Raw genomic sequence first — 24,016 nt, 5'->3', positions numbered from 1 at the left:
GTTGCAGTGAGCTCAGATCACGCCACTGCACTACAGCCTGGGCGACACAGCCAAACTCCGTGTCTTCAAAAAACAAAAAATAACAGGAAAACTGACCAAAAGCCGCCTATTCTGGGAAAATAATTCATTTTTCTAAATTGATTAGAAAAAATACGTTAACTTTTACCTAATCAAATAGGACTATCTAAAAGAGAATTCCCTTTGTCTCTGTAAAAGATACCGTAAGAACAGGTAACACAGTCCTTGTTACATAAGTTATACAACATACTAATAAGACATACAGATGTGGGAAAAAAATAACAATAAAAATAGCAATATACAACCTAGTAACAGATACAGTTACACACACTCAATCTGTATTTTGCTTCCAATCTTCAAACTGGAAAAAGTGGAAACAACAACATACAGACAGACTTGATGCCTGGGACTGGCAGGTTTTATCAAAATGGTGTTTCAAGGGCAGGACTCATCTTACATGTTTATGCCTAGCACTCTGCAACACAGAGAAATACAGTAAGACCTCATTCATTATCTGAGGGAATGCATTCATTTAAAAAACACTTTATTATCTGTACTTTACAGTGGCATAGGAGGAGAGTGGTGAACAACCCCCTGGCTGTGCCTGGAACTTTTATTAAACTTACCGCAATGCTTCTGCATAAAAAAGATACTCTTTTAACTGATCTGCATAATGTTCTTCATCTTCCAATATATCATCAATAGAAGATGCATACCTGTTAAAACACACACACACACACACACACACACACACAAAGTAAATAGAGTTACTTTTATTGGAACACAAAGTATTAGGGTTCTAGAGAAGTGCTGTAATCCTAGCACTTTGGGAGGCCAAAACAGGTGGATCACTTGAGGTCAGGAGTTTGAGACCAGCCTGGTCAACATGATGAAACCCCGTCTCTACTAAAAATACAAAAATTAGCCATGGGTGGTGGCAGGCACCTGTAATCCCAGCTACTTGGGAGGCTAAGGCAGGAGAATCTCTTGAACCCAGGCAGAGGAGGTTGCAGTGAGCCAAGATCACACCACTGCACTCCAGCCTAGGTGACACAGCAAGCCTCTGTCTCAAAACAGAAACAAAAACAAAAAAACCCCAGTAATTCTAAGTGTGCCCCACAATTTGCTACCCATCAATGTTATAAATACAGACAGTGAGAATTAGCATTTAGAATCACTGATAGCAATGTGTAATTACCATGATGATTTTATTGAAGTTTACCAAATGTTTTGGTCAGCAATGACTTGGAAATAAAAAACAAACAAAAAATGGTCCTTTTTAGGCAGCTTAAGAAGCTTGCAAGACTATAATATCTTTTGTTCAAAGACATAAATAAAAGGGCTACAAAATCTGCAGAAAGAATAAGAGTTTGGTATAATTGGTATACATATGTTCTTAGTTGAAATTATTTATTTATAATGCCAAAAAACTACAGAAGAAAAAGTAGAGTAAATAAGGATTATAGAAAATTTTAGAAGCTTATTTTATACTAATTCTTTTTTCTTTTTTGAGATGGAGTGTCGCTCTTGTTGCCCAGGCTAGAGTGTAATGGAGCGATCTCAGCTCACTGCAACCTCTGCATTCTGGGTTCAAGCGATTCTCCTGCCTCAGCCTCCCGAGTAGCTGGGACTACAGGCATGCGACACCATGCCTGGCTAATTTTGTATTTTTAGTGGAGACAGGGTTTCTTCATGTTGGTCAGGCTGGTCTCAAACTCCCAACCTCAGGTGATCCACCTGCCTCTGCCTCCCAAAGTGCTGGGATTACAGGTGTGAGCCACCATGCCTGGCCTATACTAATTTTTAATAGCAACCTCTGTTTTGATTAATACACCTCTTGGGTACTAAGCTTACTAGGTGATGAAATGATCTGTACACCAAACCCCCATGTCACACAATTTACAAACCTGTACATGTACCTCCTGAACCTATAATAAAAGTTGGAAAAAATAAAATTAATTCAGTTGTTGGCCAGGTGTGGTGGCTCACACCACTAATCCCAGGGCACTTTGGGAGGTTGAGATAAGAGAATCACTTGAAGCCAGAAGTTTGAGACCAGGCTGAGAAACACAGCAAGACCACATCTCTGAAAAAAGAAAAAAAAATTTAAATTCAATCTGGGAACAGTGGCTCATGCCTGTAATCCCAGTACTTTGGGAGGCCAAGGCAGGAGGACTGCTTGAGGCCAGGAGTCCAAGATTGACCTGGGCAACATAGCAACACTCTGTCTCTCCAAAAAATAAAGATAATTAGCCGGGCATGGTGGCAAGCACCTGTAGTCTAAGCTACTTGAAAGGCTGAGGTGGGAGGCTTGCTTGAGCCCAGGAGGTTGAAGCTGCAGTAAGCTGTGATTGTACCAATACATTCCAGCCTGGCCAACAGAGTGAGATCTAGTCTCTTAAAAAAAAAAAAGTCAGTTGTTACCTCTACAGTGTTTTTGGTTGATTGCTTATGGTTTTCTGTGTAAAAGATCTTGTCAACTGAGAATATACTTTTGCTTCTTCCTAGTATTTAGGCCTCTTAATTTTCTTGCCTAACTATACTGAGTAGGACCTCCAGTACAATGTTTACTAAAGCAGTGAGAGAAAACAACTTTGCCTTTTTCTTGACCTTAATAGAAAGCTTCAATATTTCACTATTAAGTACAATATTAACTATAAATTTTAGACTGAGAAAATTCCCTTTTATTCCTAGTTCATGAGACTTTTTACTGTAAATGGGTGTTAAAATTTGTCAAATGCTTTTTCTGTATGTATTGAAATGAACATACCTAAGTTTTCATCTTCATTCTGTTAAAATATGAATTAGACTGATTTTCAAATTTTAAACAAACTTTGCATTCCTGAGATAAATTTAAGTAAGATATGTACACATAGAACACAATATAAATGCCAGCAAACTTGATAAAAACAGAACAGAAGAACCCCTAACACTCCACTATAGGACTTCACCTTAGGCTTCACATTAAGTTCTCTAGGTACTTACACATCCATATGATGACCAGCACTCTGCAGCCCATCACCCATTTCTTTTTCTATGGCACTCCATTCACTAGGGAGTACAAGATAAAACCAAAAGCAACAAGCATTAGAGATACAGAGTAGTATTAAATGGACTCTTTTCAAAATTCTTGTCTAGCTAGCTTTAAAAGAATGTATAGTACCCGTATTTGGGTTTATTTTCTATAACTCAAATATGCTGTTTTCCCCTTAGGTTTAACAACTAAATGTAAGTGAAGGCTTCAAAAGTTGATACTTGCTGCTAAGTATAAGGTAAGTATCATACAAAACTGCTTCTGCCTATAGATAACATTCTCAGTTAGGAGGCTGATTTTAATCATTTGTAAAGCTTTTAAAAAATATGGATGCTAGCCCTACTCTTTACTTGATCAGAAGCTGTAGGGGTAGAGGGAGACATGTACATTTAAAACACTCCATGTATGGCTCTGATGAACACACCTGATTACACACCACTGTTCTAGTAGCTAACAGAAAAAAAACACAACTGTATAGAAACAGTAGGTGCAGAGTAGTTTTAATAATAATATGCATATTACACAAGAAAGCTACTAGAGCCACAGATCATTTTGTTGTCATTTCTGTGAAATGCATCACATTAAAAATATTTTTATGTAAGTTAAATATGCTTATTAAAGTAAACTGAGAAAACAAATCTATAATCCCAAATGCCAAGGGATAACATAATTTGATATACCTCCTTCTAGTCTTTTTATTTCTGTAATTTAAAGTGGCTGAGATAATATGGTATATGCGAGTTTATATCATGTTGTTTTTAATAGTATTTTCCCATACTATTAAAATAATTTGTTCTAAACATCATTTTAAATGGCAACTCACCATTTTTTTAACCATTTTCCTGGCTATAAAGGTTGTTTCCAATTTTTCTGCTATTTAAAGAATGCATAATAAACATCTTCAATTCCAACATATCATAAAAAATAAAATAGTATTATAGTCTTAGTATAGATAAAAACTATGTATCTTTTCCCTAAAAAGTTAAAAAAAAAAAAACCACACACAAAATTTTGTATACAATTTCAGAGACTTCAGACAATCTAAAGTCCATCATCACCTCTTGGATCTAGAACTCGAACTAAAAAACCACCAGGGCCCCTCCTGCTCTAGTATTTTATAGCTCCATGAAAGAAAAAAAAAGGAAAAGGCTCCAGGAACGCCTGAGAGTCAAGATTTTGGACAGGAATGAAAAACATTATTAATTACAACAAAAAGAAAGGTTTAGAGCTAAATTTAGTCACCAAATCTGGTGTTCATCAAGGATAAAGTCTCCAGCCCCAAACAGGACTGTGGAAATAGGTTCTCTTTGTTTATATTTCTGTATAAGACTTTGTTTAAACATAAGAGTTCCATGCTAAAAAAAGGTTTGAAAATCAATGTCCTCAACTATTCCCACAATTGAACAGACAGTCACGCCCAGAAACCTAACATGATTTACTCAAAGTCAGGCAGCTCGTCAGAGACAGAGCTGAGCCTAGCATCAACCTCCAGCAGAGTCCTCTATCTGCTAGTCCCAACTTAAGACACTTAACTTTTTTTGTTATCTTAGTCAAAAGAGCTTTTCACCCCACTTACCATGCAAATAACTAAAAAATTAAAAGTATGGAATCATTAAACACAAGTACGTCTTTGTGGCTTTGAGCTTTGAGGTACGTAACAAGTTGGTATGCCTTTGCACATGGCTTTTTGAAAGAAATTTGTTTGTATATTTTCCTGGAATCTCTTGAAAGGAACTATAACACTGAATCTGGGAGAGACAGTTACTTTTAGTTGCTTCCATGAGGATTCAACCTATGAATTAAGATGAATATTTTAAAACGTTCAATTTAACAGAATACAGCATTTTAGCCTATTAGTTCCTGACTGCTTTCATCAGCTTTAAATGCATAGTTATTGGTACTTAAAACTCTTGCCCTCTCTTCTCTAAGTCTTCTGTAGAGGAAACCCCACCTATGTATTTAGTCCATTTCTGCACAGGTGGATCTGAAAGTTCCTGTGCACGAAACTAGTTCTATGAGCCCCTATAGGGAACAGACCTTTTTTAGGCTTATCCTAAATTGGGTCAGGTGCTGTAATAGGGGAAGGAGGCTGAAAAAGGCCTAGGGATATAAGAGCACAAAATAAACTCCCCTACTTAAATGAACAAACAAAATAAACATGCATTAGCAGCACCAAGAACATACTACAAAATCTTCCCTGTTTCTTTTCTGTGAGACTAATTGTTGCTCATTTCTCACTTATATAACATTTGTCTCTTCTACTCATAGCTCAGTCTTTTTTCTTAGTCCATTCTCTCACTCCAACCTCCAATTTAACAAGTCATAATTTTACAAAAATTACTTGAGGAATATATTGAAAAAATTTCAATTAAGAAACAAAGCTGATAAAAACCAGCTTTGTATTTCTTCCCCTCTCAAACTGCAAATCAAAGAACAAATTAAGTTTTTTTTCCAATTATGTGACCCCCACACTTTTGAATTTTTTCATTACCCTTATAGGTCAGCAGCACTGAAAAGATAAAAACCATCTCCCACAAACAGGTGCTGCTAGGCAATCCTTTCCACATTCCTAAGTGATGCCTTCATCAGTGCTTCTCAAGCTGGGATGTTTTCATCATGGATATTAGAAGCCATATGACAGATATGGCACGCTCTTTCTGAAGAATAAATTTTACTTAAACATTAGAGGGGAAAAATAAACTTTTAAAAATAAATATTAAAATATCTGTGGACATTATATAAAATACAATATAGATTTTGCGTGAATTGACAAAACTCAAGCCTTCAGAGAGTTCCTGCACTCGGTACAGCTGCCAATGCCCTGTGAATTGGTGAAGGGAGGTAAAGGAGGTTTTGCAGTAGGACAAATTTAAGTATTATCAGCGCCCCTCCTCCCAATCCCCTAAAAGAGAATTCTCTGCACTGTTTGAGACAGACTGCCCAATGTCATTCCCCTCAATCCTCACAACCACACAATTATGCAAACTTGTTCTCAAAAAGACACCTACTTCATGGAGCCTTCTACAACTCACCTCTCCCTGCTTTAAGACAGCTCTGCGCCTTCCCTATCTTCTCCCTCTTCCATGCTCCTATCCCTCCCCTGTCCACTATCCCACCTCAGTCCCAGCCTCTCCCTAAAAATGTCCTATTCCCCTTCAAAAATAACCACAGTTCATCTTTCTCCTCAGGGACTTTTTTCTTTTTTCTTTTTTTTTTTTTTTTTAATAATTTCAACTTCAGGAGGCTGAGGCAGGAGAATTGCCTGAACCCAGAGTGCGGAGGTTGCGGTGAGCCGAGATCGTGCCATCGAACTCCAGCCTGGGTAACAAGAGCGAAACTCCGTCTCAAAAAAAAAAAAAAAAGATTTCAACTTTTATGTTAGACTCAGGGAGTACATGTACATGTGTAGGTTTGTTACATGTATACACCGGGTGGTGCTGAGATTTTGGATACAAATGAGCCCATCACCCCATAGTGAGCACAGTGCCCAATGGTTAGTTTCTCAATCCTTGTCCCCTCCCTCCCTCCCTGCTCTAGCAGTTCCCAGTGTCTACTGTTGCCATCTTCACATCCATGAGTAAGGACTTTCTTAAAAGACTAATCAATAACTTGTCTTTCCTTCCTTAATCCTTTCCTCTTATTCCTAGGATCACTAGGACATAACATCATAACACTGAAATTGCTTTCCAAATTCACACCAAAGATGTACTTACCCATTTTCCCCTTTCTCATCTAAACTCAATTTCCCTCTCTTTTTTTTTTTTTATGACGGAGTCTTGCTCTGTCACTCAGGCTGGAGTGCAGTGGCACGAAGTTGGCTCACTGCAACCTCTGCCTCCCAGGTTCAAGTGATTCTCCTGCCTCAGCCTCCCAAGTAGCTGGAATTACAGGCACATGCTACTACGCCTGGCTAATTTTTGTATTTTTAGTAGAGACGAGGTTTCACCATGTTGGCCAGGCTGGTGTTGCACTCCTGACCTCAAGTGATCTGCCCGCCTCAGCCTCCCAAAGCGCTGGGATTATAGTTGTGAGCCACCGTGCCCAGCCTAAACTCAATTTCTCTACAGTATAACTCCAATCCTTACTGAAATGTTCCCTTCACTTGCTTGACTTTGCATACTCCAGGTTCCTCATCAATTTCTTGCATGATCCCTGAATGCAGGTATTCCCTAAGACGTGGCCCTTGGGTCTCTTGTAGACTTGCTCTAAGCCTCTAATATTATCACCTAACCCTACTTTTTAAAAAATCACTCTGTAACGACACACCTTGTATATACAACTCATATTCTTACTAGCTTCTTAAATTCCTAATCCAAATTTCTAGCTGCTTAATAGAAATCTTTAGTTAGAATGCAATTTATCTACAACCGAACCCTTTAACTCAAACCTCAAACCCACCATTCCACCTACATTTTCTATACAATCCTCCTAGGCACTCAACTGCCCTCAAATTAAATCTTGGTATTCTTAGCACCTACTATGGTAACAGGTGTTCAGTTACTGTGTGCTGAATGACTGAAAAAATCCATTGGGAAGTCTATCATTTAGGCCTCCCTATTCTTCACTGGCAACTGCTCTAGTTTAGGTCTTGATTAAATGACCTCAACCACCTTTGGTCTCTCTGGCTTAGTTTTCATGAAATGTTTTTATTTATTTAACTATTTTTGTTTTTATTTTTTTGAGAGACAGAGTGTTGCTCTGTCACGTGGGCTGGAGTACAGTGGCGTGATCACAGCTTGCTATAACCTTGAAGACCTGGATTCAAGTGATCCTCCCACCTTAGCCTCCCAAGCAGCTAGGACTACAGGAATGTACCACCATGTGTGACTAATTTTTAAATTATTTTTGTAGAGATGGGGTCTTGCTATGTTGCCACAGCTTGTCTTGAACTCCTGGCCTCAAGAGATCCTCTTGCCTTGGCCTCCCAAAGTGCTGGGATTACAGGCATGAGCCACCACACCCAGCCTCATGAAATGTTTTAAATGCAAAGTGGTTTTCTAATAATATATTAAGCTAGCAAAAAAAAAAAAAAAAAAAAAGAACCTGTACAATATTTGTCATGTGACATTAATGCAAATAATTTTCTTTGAAGTTTGATTCAACCAATTGATCTTTTGTCCACCTGCCTCTCAAACTAATAAAAACAAGTTCATTTACTATTAACTATAATAAATGTGCTACCTTTGAGAATGTTTGGTTTACGCTAACTTTTCCCCCATGTCTCCTATGGGATATAATTTTTGTTTTTAAATAAGCATTGTTCTCAAGTTTAATTGGGTTCCAGTTTGAATAATACTAAAAATCAGAGATGACTCCTGCATAAATCTAAAAGCAATTAATGTTAAGTCAGACAGCATGAGGTAGACTTCAAAAAACAGAATACTATTTGTCTGTCTTCCCATTATATTATTCTTCAATGTTTGACCAAATATTTTCATATATTCCTAGTCCTAGTTATGAAGTTTACATTTTTATATCAATAAACTTCTCCTAATTCAAAAAGTCATATAACCCTGATCTGTCTCAACCTGCATTTAATTTTAATGTATTAATGAACCAAAGACATACAGATAACCTACTACTCTAATAAATGAATTAAATTTAAATCTCTATCTCACATCTTACATTTAAATAGATTCCAGATCAATCAAAAACTTATGAAACCATAAAATGTAGAAGAAATGAGAATTTTTTTTCTCCACCTAAAACCCTCCTGAGCAAAATTTTTTTTTTAAATTTTTTGAGACAGACTCACCCTCTACTGTCCAGGCTGGAGTATACTAGCACATCTCAGCTCACTGCAACCTTCATCTCCTGGGTTCCAGCGATTCTCCTACCTCAGTCTCCTGAGTAGCTGGGATTACAGGAGCCCATCTCCATGCCTGGCAAATTTTTGTATTTTTAGTAGAGATGGGGTTTCACCATGTTGGCCAGGCTGGTATCCAACTTCTGACCTCAGGTGAATGCCTGCCTTGGCCTCCCAAAGTGCTGGGATTACAGGCATGAGCCACTGTGTCTGGCCGAGAAAATTTTTTAATAATCCAAAGTAGGGGGTCAGGTGCAGTGGTTCATGCCTGTAATCCTAGCACTATGGGAGCAATAGATCACGTGAGCTCAGGAGTTCGAGATCAGCCTAGGCAACATGGTGAAGCCCCATCTCTACAAAAAAAATACAAAATTTAGCAGGGCATGTTGGTGTGTGCCTATAGTCCCAGCTGCTTGAGGGGTTGAGGCAGGAGGATCAATACAGCTTGAGAGGCAGAGGTTGCAGTGAGCTAAGATCATGCCACCGGACTCCAGCCTTGGTGACAAAGTGAGACCCTGTCTTAACAAAACCAAACTGGGTCAGGTGCAGTGGCTCACGTTTGAAATCCTAGCACTTTGGGAGGCCAAGGCAGGTGGATCACTTGGGGTCAAGAGTTCGAGACCAGCCTGGCCAACATGGTGAAATTCTGTCTTTACTAAAAATACAAAAATTAGCTGGCTGTGGTGGCATGTACCTGTAGGCTGAGGCAGGAGAATCGCCTGAACCGGGAGGCAGAGGTTGCAGTGAGCTGAGCTTGCACCACCGTACTCCAGCCTGGGTGACAGAGTAAGAGTCTGTCTCAAAATACACAATAAACAAAGTAGGAAAGGCCAGGTGTGGTGGCTCATGCTTGCAATCCCAGCACTTTGGGAGGCTGAGGCAGGAGGATCTTTTAAAAAAAGAAAGGGTGGGGAGGGGGTGGGGAAGCAAGGTAAAGCAAATGAACAATGTAATGTATACAATGTCTCTCCCTCTTTCTTTTTGAGACAGTCTCACTCTGTCATCCAGCCTGGGGTGTTTCAACCTCACTGGGCTCAAGTGATCCTCCTACCTCAGCCTCCCAAGAAGCTGAAATCACAGGCATGTGCTACCATGCCCAGCTAATTTTTGTACTGTTTGTAGAGATGGGGTTTTGTCATGTTGCCTAGGCTGGTCCCAAACTTCTGGACTCAAGCAATCTGCCCACCCAACCTCTCACACCTGTTGGGATTATAGGTGTGCGTCTATACCTAGCCTCCCCTTTCACTTTAAAGAAAGGAAAAATGCATTTGTTTGTATGTTAATGTGTTCCATTATGGTGCTACTTTTTACTAGAAGGATATAAGAAATTGATAGTTATGTCAGAGCAGAAGACCAGAATAGGGGTCTCATGCTGTTGCCCAGGCTGGAGTATGGTGGCACAATCACTGTTCACTGTGGTCTCAACCTCCGGAGCTTAAGTGATCCTCCCAACTCAGCCTTCCAAGTAGCTGGGACCACAGGTGCATGCCACCACACCCGGTTAATTTTTAAAATTTTTGGTAGAGATGGGGACTCACTATGTTGCCCAGGCTGGTCTTGAACTCCTGGCCTCAAGTCATCCTCCTGCTGTGGCTTCCCAAAGTCCTGGGATTATAAGCATGAGCCACCACACCTGTCTGAGACCTTTCACTGTATACTCTTTTATTCCTTTTGAATTTTGTCCTACTTGAATATATGATCCAATCAAAAATATAAAATAAGCCATATTTTAAATTAACTCAATCAAAAGGACTTGTAATGGAACATTTGCAAGGATATTTTTCTTATAAAAAGATCTAGATAATAACTTCTAAAGTGTCACAACCAAAATAATGAACACATATGAAAAATTCACAAAAGAAAAATGGTTCAATAATAACCAAAATATGCAAGTCATACAAACAAATATTCTAATTATCACTAATGTTATCCTGAGAGTGAAAAACTCACTCTGCAAAAGCTTTCGTAAATTATAAAATGACAAAAAGAAAGAAAGAGAAAATCACTAATTCTGTAATCCAGTAATTTCCAATGGAATATTCTTAGGCATTCTGCCAAGAAAGCAAAAGGCCCCAACCGCTGCTTCAATCAGAGTAGTTTATACTTTTTATCTGATCAATATAGTGAAAATCCTCACTAATTTTTATTTAAAGAAAGGCTTTAAAATGAAAGCCTTGAAAACCACTACTGTAGGACATTATTTTAAAGAAATAATCTTCTCACGCCAGGCGCAGTGGCTCATGCCTATAATCTCAGCATTTTGAATGCCAAGGCAGGCAGATCACCTGGGTTTAGGGGTTTGAGACCAGCCTGATCAATATGGTGAAACCCCCATCTCTACTAAAAATACAAAATTAACCAGGTGTGGTGGTGCCATGTCTGTAGTCCCAGCTACTTAGGAGGCTGAGTCAGAAAAATCACTTGAGCTGGGGGGCAGAGGTTGAGTAAGCCAAGATTGCACTATTGCAACCACCCTGGGTGAAAAGAGAGAAATTCCGTCTCAAAAAACAAAAACAAACAAACAAAAAATAATCTTCTCTCCAGACTCATAAATTTTCAAGTATTATTGTTTTTGGGCAAAAAGCTAATTAAGATAATTATTTATTTTTAAAGTTTGTAGTATGATGCTTACCTGAAAACTCGCCCATAATTCCCATGTACTTTATATACACCATAGAGTCGATCTGCTACTCTCTGAAATAAATATTTAATAGAAATTGCTTTTAGGTCAAAGTTATATCCTCATCCCCCTCCAAAAACACACACACACACACACACACACACAAACAAACCCAAAACCAAAAACCATCCTTAGTACAATACATTTGGAAACAGAAAAAAGAAAAATGGTAATCTCCAAAAATCCCATCCTCCCAAAACTAAAACCAGTGATCTTGCCATATTTATCATATCTTGTACTTTTGTACTTCTTTTTAAGTAAAGTTTTTAATTACTATTTTTAAATTGCTTATAGCATAAGTAGTAATATGCTTACCCATGAGGTTAGTATTACCTTTAATAAATACCACTATAAATAGTTGCATAAAATTACACTAAGTAGTGTATAAAATATACAAACATTCCTTGTTGAATAATCTTGTTGGAATTTAGTTATTCCTAATTTTTCAGTATTATAAAAAGTTATCTTTGAGAATAAGGCTTTTTCCTTCAAATTGTTTCCTTATAATAAAATCCCCAAAGTGGAATTAACCAAGGGAAGGGATACAAACATTTTTAATTCTATTGAGATATAGTTTTATATATAAATGCTAAATACATGCACCACTAGGCTACTCTGTCAAAAGATAACTCCTTCTAATCAACACATTATTTTAATAACAACAGAATTACAGTTTACATCACTGAAATGAAATGTGTATTACAAATTAAATGTGTACTGCCTAGCTATTCACAGAAATCTTACAAGTTAAAATAAAACCTCAATATGGTAATTAATTTGCTTTACATTCCCCCGAAGCATTATGAATACAAACTGGAAGACCAAAAGCTCATCCTACAAAAAGCTCTAGAAAAAGCTCTGGTATACAGTTTCTAAATATAAGCTCTAAGGATAAATTATCGCCCTGATTCCTTACTCCAACACAAGTATGAGGAATTAGGCATTCATGATAGAACAAATCAACCCTTTCAAGATCTCACCTGACAGTGACAGAATTGCCAATGCTGATACTTCAAGCAGGTGTATGAGGATCATAAAATATTTTCCATCTATCATTGGCCTGCTCTGAGGAAACACATATCCACTAGATCAGGGGTCTGCACAATACAGGTCTACCGTTTGTTTTGTAAGTAGAGTCTCACTGGAGCACAGCCAGGCTCACAGTGGAGCTGAATAGATGCAACAGAAACCATAAAGCCAACTAAGCTGAAAACATCTCCTTCCTATCTAGCCTTCAGAAAAAAGTACTGGTCCCTGCACTAGAATCAGCTTTAAGGACAAAGCTCATAGTCATTTCTACTTGAAACTCTTACTGGTTGTCTCCAGACCTCTAAACTAATTTCTCTAGGATGTCACTTCCTTCTTAAGATAGAGTGTCTCCCATGATGGAGTGCAGTGGCATGATCTCAACTAACTGCAACCCTTGCGTCCTGGGTTCAAGCAATTATCCCATCTCAGTCCCCCGAGTAGCTGGGATTAAAGGCGTGCGCCACTATGCCCAGCTAGTTTTTATATTTTTAGTAGAGACAGGGTTTCACCATGTTGGCCAGGCTGGTCTCAAACTCTTGACCTCAAGTGATCCACCTGCCTTGGCCTCCCAAAGTGCTGGCATTACAGGTGTGAGCCACTGTGCCTGGCTCCCAATTATTTTTTGAGCATTCTGTGCAGTGTTCAATGTTTTTCTTTTTTTTTTTTTTAAGTGGTTCCATCATCAAGTAAGGTTGGGAAACACTGAGATAATAAAATTTAACAGGTGTTTTCCTGCAGGACTTTAGACCTCTAACATCACATATGAATCATGACTGCTCAAGGGAGATATGGTTTGCAGTAGGGAACATCTTACAGGGTAAGCATTCCAAAGAATACATGATGGAAAATGTTATTCTAGACCACTAATTTTCTAGGTCTCTGTAGTTTTTAGATACCAAACCTCCTTCCTAAAAGCTAAGCATTCATCATCTACTAAGATATTAAGCATGGAAGAGAGGAAGAGAACTTGCTGAAAAAAACACTTAAGAAAAAAAACTAGAAGCAACGTGAGTGCACAACGCAGATTCTCTAAATGTTTGTACCCTATCTGCACCTCCCACAAGAACTACTGCCTAATTTGTCTGGGTAATTTCAAGGCAACCAAAGGTCTAGAAATTGCATCTCATTAATCCACAGACTTTTCTAATACCCAGTTCTTGCCTCTTGCCTAATAATTCTTATTGGTACCTTTTCTTTTATGAAGGTATCTTGTAATTTATTCAGAGAGTCCAATGATACTCTGAACAGTTAAACTGCAGATCAAGATGATATAAGATCTTCAGAGGCCAGGCGTGGTGGCTCACGCCTATAATGCCAGCACTTTGGGAGGCCGAGGTGGGCGGATCACCTGAGGTCGAGAGTTTGAGACCAGTCTGACCAACATGGAGAAACCCCGTCTCTACTAAAAATACAAAATTAGCCGGGCATGGTAGCACATGCCTATAATCCCAGCTACTTGGGAGGCTGAGGCAGGAGAATCACTTGAATCTGGGAGGCAGAGGTTGCAGTGAGCCGAGATCGTGCCGTTGCACTCCAGCCTGGGCAACAAAAGCAAAATTTCGTCTCAAAAAAAGATCTTCAGAAGAATTTTTTCTTTTCTTTTCTTTTTTTCTGTACTATCATGGAAATCTTGAAACATAAAAAAAGCACAGGCCGGGAATGGTGGCTCACACCTGTAATCCCAGCACTTTGGGAGGCTGAGGCAGGCGGATCATGAGGTCAAGAGATTGAGACCATCCTGGCCAACAAGGTGAAATCTTGTCTCTACTAAAAATACAAAAATTAGCTGGGCGTGGTGGCACACGCCTATAATCCCAACTACTCAGGAGGCTGAGGCAGGAGAATTGCTTCTTTGGAGGTAGAGGTTGCAGTGAGCTGAGATCACACCACTGTACTCCAGCCTGGTAACAGAGTGAGACTCCATCTCAAACAAAACAAAAAACACGAATAGAGAACAGAAGGATATACCTCTATTTCCCAACACCCAGCTTCAAGAATTATTATATGGCCAATCTTGTTTCACCTAAAACTGCCCCCATGCTCCATTGCTCATCAGTGAACTCTTAGTAAAAAAATTCCAGCCAGATGCGGGGGCTCACGCCTGTAATCCCAGAACTTTGGGAGGCTGAGGCAGGTGGATCACAACGTCAGTAGCTCAAGACCAGCCTGGCCAACATGGTGAAACCCCGTCTCTACTAAAAATACAAAAATTAGCTGGATGTGGTGGTGCACACCTATAATCCCAGCTACTCAGGAGACTGAGGCAGGAGAATTGCTTGAACCCGGGAGGTGGAGGCTGCAGTGAGCAGAGATCGCACCACTGCACTCCAGCCTGGGCGACAGAGTTAGACTCTGACTCAAAAAAAAAAAAAAAAAAAAAAAAAAAAAATCCAGACAATATATCTCATTTCAAGAGGATTCCAGCCAGGTGGAGTGGCTCATGCCTATAACCCCAGCCCTTTGGGAGGCCAAAGGTGGGCAGATCACTTGAAGCCAGGAGTTTGAGACCAGCCTGGTTAACATGGTGAAACCCCATCTCTACTAAAAATATATAAATTAGCTGTGCATGGTGGTGCACACTTGTAATCACAGCTACCCAGGAGGCAGAGGTTGCAGTGAGCTGAGATTATGCTACTGCACTCCAGCCTAGGTGACAGAGCAAGACTCTGTCTCAAAAAAAAAAAGAGGATTCCAGATGCCAATCAGCATAAAATGTGACCCTACCTGTTAACCCAGTCTCTTTCAAAGCCTTTGGCACAGGCATGTTCTAAGGTTCCTTCTAGGTTACCACAAGGGACCAGAATGGATGGTACATTTTCCAGGTACATTAATTTACTGAAAAGTATTTTCCTCCATAGCTATTACAGCCAGACTATATGGTTAAGTATAATTATTATTCCTTGATTTCTAGTATAGCAGACTATTATCCTACATTAGTTTATTTGGTAGAATTTAAGGGCACAGACACAGGATGGCCTAACATCTAGAAACTACTTCACAGACCTTTTAAAAAACAAAACTGAAAGAATAAGATATGTAGATCTAAAATCCTAAACTTATTTACATTCCATCACTGAAATGGCAGGCCTTTTGACAACATCCAAAACTACTATTCTATTACAAAAAATTCTCTTGAGTTCTTTATAACAGAAACCATTTCACATTTTTTTAAAAAGTACAGTTTGGATGATGAACATATGAAATTCAAATGCAAAAATCAGTTACTCATAATAAATACCACCTATTACTTAAAAACATAATGATTAAATGAGAAGTACTTCCTTATAAATGTGCATCAAAAAGCTTTTGGGGATCACTTACAGCTCTGACTCGAAGAAGATGTGAGATGACAGACTGCAGTTCATCACTGTAGTGCTTAAGGTCAGTAAATCTCCTGAAACAGGAAACAAATAAAACATCATTTTTCAAATGAAAACAAGCAGTCAACAACTGAAAGAAAAAAACAGTACTTCCCAAGAATCACAAAACAAAACTGATTCTATTTAACCATATGCTGGCCTTAAACATTTACCTATTAATATAAATCTAGAAAACTCTAAAATAAAATGATATTTTCTTTTGATGTTTTGAAAGTCAAGATATCACACTCCATAATTTATATCGTGGAACTGAGATAGAGAAAAAAATCTGTTGGTATGAAAACTTACTTTGGAAATAAAAAACAGGAAATAATTTGAGGAGCTAAAAGATATGTTATGGTGCAACCATAAACTCACTGTCTCTAACCTCAATCTTAATTCTGCTCGAGTAATTTGCTTCCCTCATCTAATAACTGCCATTTTCCATAAAGACCAAAAGCTTCTGATGTACCACCTGTCATTATCCAAAAACCAAGCTTCACAGATAAACAAAAGTCATCAAATGGGAATGACCCCCACCTTTACCTCCTGTCATCAACTTACATACTTTCCCTTATCTACATCATTTTTTCCCTCGCTCTCGGATTCCTTTCCATCGAACGCTCTACATTCCATTCCAGCTACACCCCGTATTCCTATTTTCTAACTTCCCATCTCTATAAGCTTCTTCTAACTAGAATGTCAATTAACTCATGTCTCCCTTAGATTAAAATGCACATTCCCTTGACAACATACCCAGCTCTTAACACCCTGTCAATATCTACCCTCTTTATAGCCAGGCTTTTACAAGGCATCACTTCCTCAGCAATAACCACTTCTTCATTCCCATTCACTGAACAGCTTCTGCCTCCAGTATCATATAGTAGGGAAATATTGTCTCTGCAAGGACAGACAAGGGGCCTTTGACCTCAGAGTCACCAACTATTTTCACATTGTAATATCCAATGATCCATTTTACTTCTCCTCTTACTTGATCCTCTTGGCAATGCAAGAGCTAACATCACCCTCCTTTTCAAAAATCTGTTTCCTTGCCAGTGTTATTTTCTCATGGCTTTCCTCTTATTTTACTCTGGTCACTCCTGAAGTTTCTTTTGTAGTACTCACTTCCTTCACCCATATCTTACATCTCCAACTGCAGTGTGCAAAACATTCCTGAAATGTTCCTTAAAAACACTATTGATGGTCTCTCAGAAGGATGTGAATAAACCAAGGTCCTCATGGCACTCAGGAATCTGAGTTTTATAGCTCATCCACAGGTCACATGCTGGTAATCCTCAAGTTACACTTTATTTTTCTTTCCTTCTTCTTTTTTTTAGAGGCAGGGCACTCTGTCACCCAAGCTGGAGTGCAGTGGCTTGATCCTAGCTCACTGCAGCCCTAGATCCACCTGCCTCAGCCTCCCAAATAGCTGAGACTACAGGTGCACATCACCACACCCAGCTAACCTTAGGTGGTTATGCTTTGAAAACACCCTTAAAGAATGCCAGAGTGCTGGAATTCTTCAAAGTTCAGTCCTAGGTCCTCAGCCATCTTCCAATCAATCTTTCAATTTATACATTCCTATGTGACTTGTCATTCACAAAGCTTCACAATTATGATCTACATATTGCTAAATTCCAAATTTCTACCATCAGCCCAAATCTCTCCTAACTCCAGATATATAAAACCAATTAACAGACATTTGTACTTGCTTACATAGCCAAAGGTCAACCTACCTTCCACTACTCCTCAAAATCTCTTTCCCTTGTGCTCCTTTGCACTCTAAAGAATGAAACCTGAGTGACATCTGTATTACCTTCTCCTCTCCTTCACCCCATACATTTCACTAATTGCCCAGTCTGTTGACTATACCTCCTACACACTGCCCCAATCAACTCACTTTTCTCTGGCCTCTCTGCCAATGCCCTAAATTCAGATTAGCATCATCATTTCTCACCAGTCCTCCTGACTGGCCTCCTAGCCCACTCCCACATTTCTCTAACCTACTGTCCATTCTGCTTAGATGATCTTTCAAAGTCCAAATCTGTTTCACCCCCTTGCTTTTAAGCAGCTTTCTGCTGCAAAGGTTATCCACTGATCCTGAGACCAAGTCCAAATTCTGTAATGTGGCTTAAAAAACTTTTCACAGACCTGTGATTCATTTAAACAAAGAGCCAGTGGTGAGGTTGAGGACATCAAATCCTTAGATAAAATATTTAATCACTCTTACTCCCCCAAGGCGGTGTTTTTCAGCAAGGAAAATAATTCAGAGATAAAAGGGCTGGCAAGATTGACTCCCAATTAAGTGGAATACAAATCTCCCTTTTTATATCCAAGATGGAAGATGGAAAATGTACTCTTGGATCTCACTTGCATTTGTAGGGTAAAACTCTGAAGGAATATAAACCTAAAATCTAACCAGGTGTTAATCTCTGGGGAGGGGAAATGGACAGAAGGGGATAGGAGTGAGACCTTGCAACTGTAGAACTTTTCCATACCTATCAATCTACGTATATATTTGGTTAACCAAAAGAATATACTATATACTCCAAGACATTTTTATTTAAATAAAATTAAATTTCAATATATACATATTTTTATATACATATAAAATCTTAGATAACGTGAGCTGCTTTCTTTATGTACAGCCAGTTACAACTGAGCTGGTATAATTTTCCCTTAGAAGTTTTATGATTTGAATTTAAGTTTCAAGAGGGCTAATACTTTGTTAAACTCTTTGATCAGATCTTCTTGTGCTGGGTCATGGGAGCCAGAAATTCTGAAAGATCAGGTCTTCTGGAGCTTCTCCAGAACTGATTAGATCCCCTAAAAACATTTGTCAGCTTCCACACTCTGGATCTGGCATGACTGAAAAATTCTTAGCTGTCATATTTGGATATTAGAAATGTATAAGAATATAAACAGTAAGCCTCAGAACACTTAAATTAGGTGAAGCAGAGGTTTCCGGAGTTAAATGGTCCTAACACCTTTGGTCACAGAACATATAAAGCACACTATAGTTTCTCTGTTTGATTAATCGAGTGGCACAATCTCTTGTGGGGGAAGAGGGGTGACAACACAGAAATCATCCCCAGGTGATCACATCACCAGAAAGTCAGGGCTAAAAGATTCTAAACACCTAGGAGACAGAGACAGATGTGCACCTTCAAAAAAAAAAAAAAAAATCACAAGACCTAAAGGTGAAGAGCGAAAAATTCATTAAATTTTAGTTAACAATGTATGTTTAAGAAATAAAGGAATGACTTTTCTGAAAATGAGGGTATAACTTCTTAGCCCAAGTCAAAATCTAGAATGTCTACATATTAAAATGAGGAATCTTATCATAAATGATTAGGTATTCTTAGAGAAGACTAAAAATCATATATAATGTCAAGATGCAGTTTCACTTGAAAGCAGGGAGTTTAAAAAGATAGTCCATATTAGAAAGATGGTGACATAAAACTCCCCTCCTAAAATACTAAATATCTATAATCCCGTTTTGGAGGCATGCAAAACTGAACATGTAAATTCAGACTCTGATATGCCTGTAGTTTAAGGTTGTCTATATCCAAACCCACTACATCCTAAGGCCTGAATAAGCCATATTTTCTATTCTCCTCAAAATACACCTATTGCCATTACAGGCTTTATGCTTTCCTTTATTTTCCATATTCTTTTTTTTTTTTTTGAGATGGGATCTAGCTCTGTTGCCCTGCCTAGAGTACAGTGGCAGGATCTCAGCTCACTGCAACCTCTGCCTCTTGGGTTCAAGCGATTCTCCCATCTCAGCCTCCTGAGCAGATGGTATTACAGGCATGTGCCACCACACCTGGTTAATTTTCGCATTTTTAGTAGAGAAGGGGTTTCACCATGTTGGTCAGGCTGGTCTCGAACTCCTGACCTCAAGTGATCTTTCCACTTTGGTCTCCCAAAGTGCTGGAATTACAGGTATGAGCTGCCATGCCCTGCCTTATTCTCCATATTCTTTAACATACTTTTAGTAAGTAAGCCTCGACAGGTGCCTCTCCTAATCAGATCTCACCAATTACTCAAGACTTAGGTTGAAAAGACCCTACATCAAGGCTTTTTGAGAATACTTCTCCCCAATTTCAAAGGCAAAAACATGGCTGGGTGCAGTGGCTCACACCTGTAAATCCCAGCACTTTGGGAGGCCAAGGTGGGAGGATCACTTGAGACCAGCCTGAGCTGGTAAGACCTTGTCTGTACTAAAAATCAGCCAGGATGGGTGGATAACCTGAGGTCAGGAGTTCAAGACCACAACCAGCTAATTTTTTAATTTCACCTGGCCAACATGGTGAAATCCTGTCTCTACTAAAAACACAAAAATTAGCTGGGTGTGATGGCAGGCGCCTGTAATCCCAGCTACTTGGGAGACTGAGGCAGGGAGAATTGCTTGAACCCAGGAGGTGGAGGTTGAGTGAGCCAAGATTGCACCACTGCACTCCAGCCTAGGTGAGACTGAGACTCCATCTCAAAACCAAAACCAAAAAAAAAACAAAAAAAAAAAACAGCCAGATGTGGTGGTGCATGCCTACAGTCCCAGCTACTTGGGAGGCTGAGGTGGGAGGATTATTTGAGACTGGGAGGTCGAGGCTGCAGTGAGCTGAGATCATGCCACTGCACTCCAGCCTGGGTGACAGAGTGAGACCTTGCTTAAAAACAACAACAAAGGCAAAACACAGCTTGGGGTATAACTTATCTATTTTATATGGCTTTCCTCTTTTTTTTTTTTTAAGACAGAGTCTCACTCTGTCACTCAGGCTGGAGTGCAGTGGCATGATCTCATGCCTTAGCCCCCCAAGGAGCTGGGATTAAAGGCACATGCCATGATGCCTGGCTAATTTTTGTAGTTTTAGTAGAGACAGGGTTTCACTATGTTGGCCAGGCTGGTCTTGAACTCCTTGCCTCAAGTGATCCACCCACCTTGGCCTCCCAAAGTGCTAGGATTACAGACGTGAGCCACCATGCCTGGCCTTAGATTTCATATTTGCATATGGCTATAGTTTTCTCTACCCTAGTGTACTGAAAGCATATCAAGCCATACAGATTGTCTTACGCTTCTTTACAACTTGTGCAACTATTATCTAAGACAAAGCCCTGAAAGAAAATAAACTCTGGTAGTCTAAGTGACTTTAGAAATCATAAATGACAGTCCACTCCCCATCCTCCTCTTCTAGTTTCTACACTTTGGGTCTTGTCTCCCTATCTGTAAGCATTTTTTTTTTTTTTTTGGAGACAGAGTCTCGCTCTGTCACCCAGGCTGGAGTGCAGTGGTGTGATCTCAGTTCACTGCAACCTCTGCCTCCCAGGATCAAGTGATTCTCCTGCCTCAGCCTCCTGAGAAGCTGGGAATGCAGGTGCGTGCCACCACGCCCGCCTAATTTTTGTGTTTTTAGTAGAGAAAGGGTTTCACCACGTTGATCAGGCTGGTCTCAAACTCCTGACCTCGTGATCTACCAGCCTCAGTCTCCCAAAGTGTTGGGATTACAGGCGTAAGCCACCATGCCCAGCCTCTGTAAGCATTCTTAATACAATGCACCTTGAGGTCCTTGAAGAAAACTCACTATACAAATTTCTCTCTATCCATACTTCCTGTCCCAAACTCAATATAAGAAAATGATATAACCTGATGTTTGGAAACTCAAAGAGTAACCTGACAAATCATAACCTCAATTATCTAACTGGCTTTCTTTTAAAAGAAAAAAACTATCACTTTATAAATGATTTAACTGAAGTCACATAGATTTTTTCAGCCAAGATAAACTGGCCACATTAGATGAAACTTCTACTATGCAATGTAACACAGTACATGAGTGGTTAGTATTGCTTATTTCTACTAGAGACAGATTTTTAAAAGAATATATTACTTACATAATCTGGTCAATTTACCACCTAGATTTTGACTTAGTGGGTTTAGTTGAAACAATATAAGATGCTCAATAAATGGAGATAGACCTTGGGCATATCTCTTTTAAGAAAAATATAAAAGCCAGGCAGTGGCATGCACCTGTAGTTCCAGTGAGGCTGAGGTGGAGGATTGTTGAGCCCAACAGTTCCAGACCAGCCTAAGTAACACAGTGAGACCCCCATCTCAAAAATGTGTGTGTGTGTGTGTGTGTGTGTGTGTGTGTGTGTGTGTGTGTGTGTATTTATGGGGTTTTGCCATGTTGGCCAGTCTGGTCTCGAACTGCTGACCTCAGGTGATCTGCCCACCTTGGCCTCCCAAAGTGCTGGGATTACAGGCGTGAGCCACCGCAGCTGGCCATCAGATTCTTAATACGTAGAATAATAGATTATTGTTAAAATAATTTATATTATTAAAATAGTTATTTCCTAAAATTTAGAAAACCAGAAAGATTGTTTCAGAGGGATTACCAAAATGATTCTTCTAGTACTTGCTTCATTCATGTTTATCTTTCCCCAAACTAGACTGTTAATAGCAGTGAGTGGGAGGACCTTCAGTCTTCTACTTTTAAGTGGCCTTAGGTACTCTGCAAATGCTTTTCTTTGCATATTGGATTCCAATATAATAGTTTGGGGAAAGATAAACATGAATGAAGCAAGTACTAGAAGAATCATTTTGGTAATCCCTCTAAAACAATCTTTCTGGTTTTCTGAATTTTAAGAAACAACAAAACTATTTCAGTAACATAAATTATTTTAATAATAATATAAATAATAATCTATTGGAACAGCTAGATCTAGAACATAGATTCTACATATTAAGAATCTGATGGTCAGGTGAGGTGGCTCACATCTGTAATCCGAGCACTTTGGGAGGCCAAGGTGGGCGGATCACCTGAGGTCAGGAGTTCAAGACCAGCCTGGCCAACAAGGCAAAACCCCGTCTCTATTAAAAATACAAAAATTAGCCAGGCGTGGTGGCGTGTGCCTATAGTCTCAATTATTTGGGAGGCTGAGGCAGGAGAATTACTTGAACCCGGGAGGCGGAGGTTGCAGTGAGCTGAGATCATACCACTGCACTCCAGCCTGAGTGACAGAGCAAGAGTCCTTCTCAAAAAAAAAAAAAAAAGAATCTGATATAACAATGACCAATATATGCACTTATCTAGAATTTAAGACAAACAAATCCTATTACTAATTATACAGCAATTGCACACTTTAAGAAGAACACTGGCCGGGCACCATGGCTCACGCCAATAATCCCAGCACTTAGGGAGGCTGAGGCAGATGGATCACGAGGTCAGGAGATCAAGACCATCCTGGCTAACATGGTGAAACCCCATCTCTACTGAAAATATAAAAAATTAGCCAGGTATGATGGCAGGTGGCTGTAGTCCCAGCTACTCGGAAGGCTGAGGCAGCAGAATTGCTTGAACCCAGGAGGTGGAGGTTGCAGTGAGCCGAGATTGTGCCACTGCACTGCAGTCTGGGAGACAGAGTAAGACTGTCTCAAAAAAAAAAAAAAAAAGAAGAACATGAACATATAAGGGCAAAATATTGCCTTGGTTAACATTATTGGTCATATTAAAATTCTACACACTAACTGGATAATAAATAAAATTCAGCAGTTCAGAAAACCTGGCTGGGTCAGAAAAGGGAAGAAAAACATTCAATTGACAAAATATTTTCCATTCAACTGAAAAATACTGATTTATAATTTTAGTCCTTAATCTAGAGAACACCTCTTATATGCCATACATGTTAGTATAATACTTATAAAAACTTCAATGGAACCTTAAATGCAAATTAAGTGAAAGAGGCCAGTCTCAATGTTCACATACTGTATGATGTGACATTCTAAACAACAACAAAAAAACACTATGGCGATAGTAAAAAGATCAGTGGTTGCCAGGGCTTTAGGGAGGAGATGAACAGGTACAGCAGAGAGGACTTTAGGACAGTAATACTACTCTGTATGAAACGATAATGGTGGATTCATGTCATTAATTCAGTTGTTCAAACTCAAAAACTGTCCAACACCAAGAGTGAACCCTAATGTAAATGATGGTCCTTGCTGATAATGCTGTGTCAGTGTAGGTTCACCAGCTGTAACAAACACAGCTCTCTGGTGTGGGATGCTGACAGTTAGGGAGGCTGCGGCAGGT

General features: G+C 39.3%; 1 protein-coding gene across 1 annotated transcript in view; it reads right to left on the bottom strand.

Moving 5' to 3' along the window:
• The window catches only part of SNX4 (sorting nexin 4), a 65,889-nt gene that overhangs the window by 10,305 nt on the left and 31,568 nt on the right, over window positions 1-24,016 (bottom strand). The window contains exons 7-10 of the mRNA XM_064362121.1: window positions 15,889-15,961; window positions 11,491-11,552; window positions 3,004-3,069; window positions 645-734 (exon numbers count right to left, since the gene is read on the bottom strand). Of these exons, the coding sequence (XP_064218191.1) occupies window positions 645-734; window positions 3,004-3,069; window positions 11,491-11,552; window positions 15,889-15,961 (291 nt within the window). The remainder of the gene's footprint in view (window positions 1-644; window positions 735-3,003; window positions 3,070-11,490; window positions 11,553-15,888; window positions 15,962-24,016) is intronic.

This window comes from Aotus nancymaae, unplaced genomic scaffold (assembly GCF_030222135.1).
Source record: "Aotus nancymaae isolate 86718 unplaced genomic scaffold, 86718_ANA_hifiasm-v0.15.2.pri h1tg000046l, whole genome shotgun sequence".
In the NCBI taxonomy this organism is placed as follows: domain Eukaryota; kingdom Metazoa; phylum Chordata; class Mammalia; order Primates; family Aotidae; genus Aotus; species Aotus nancymaae.
This window is presented reverse-complemented; position numbering and strand designations above follow the sequence as displayed.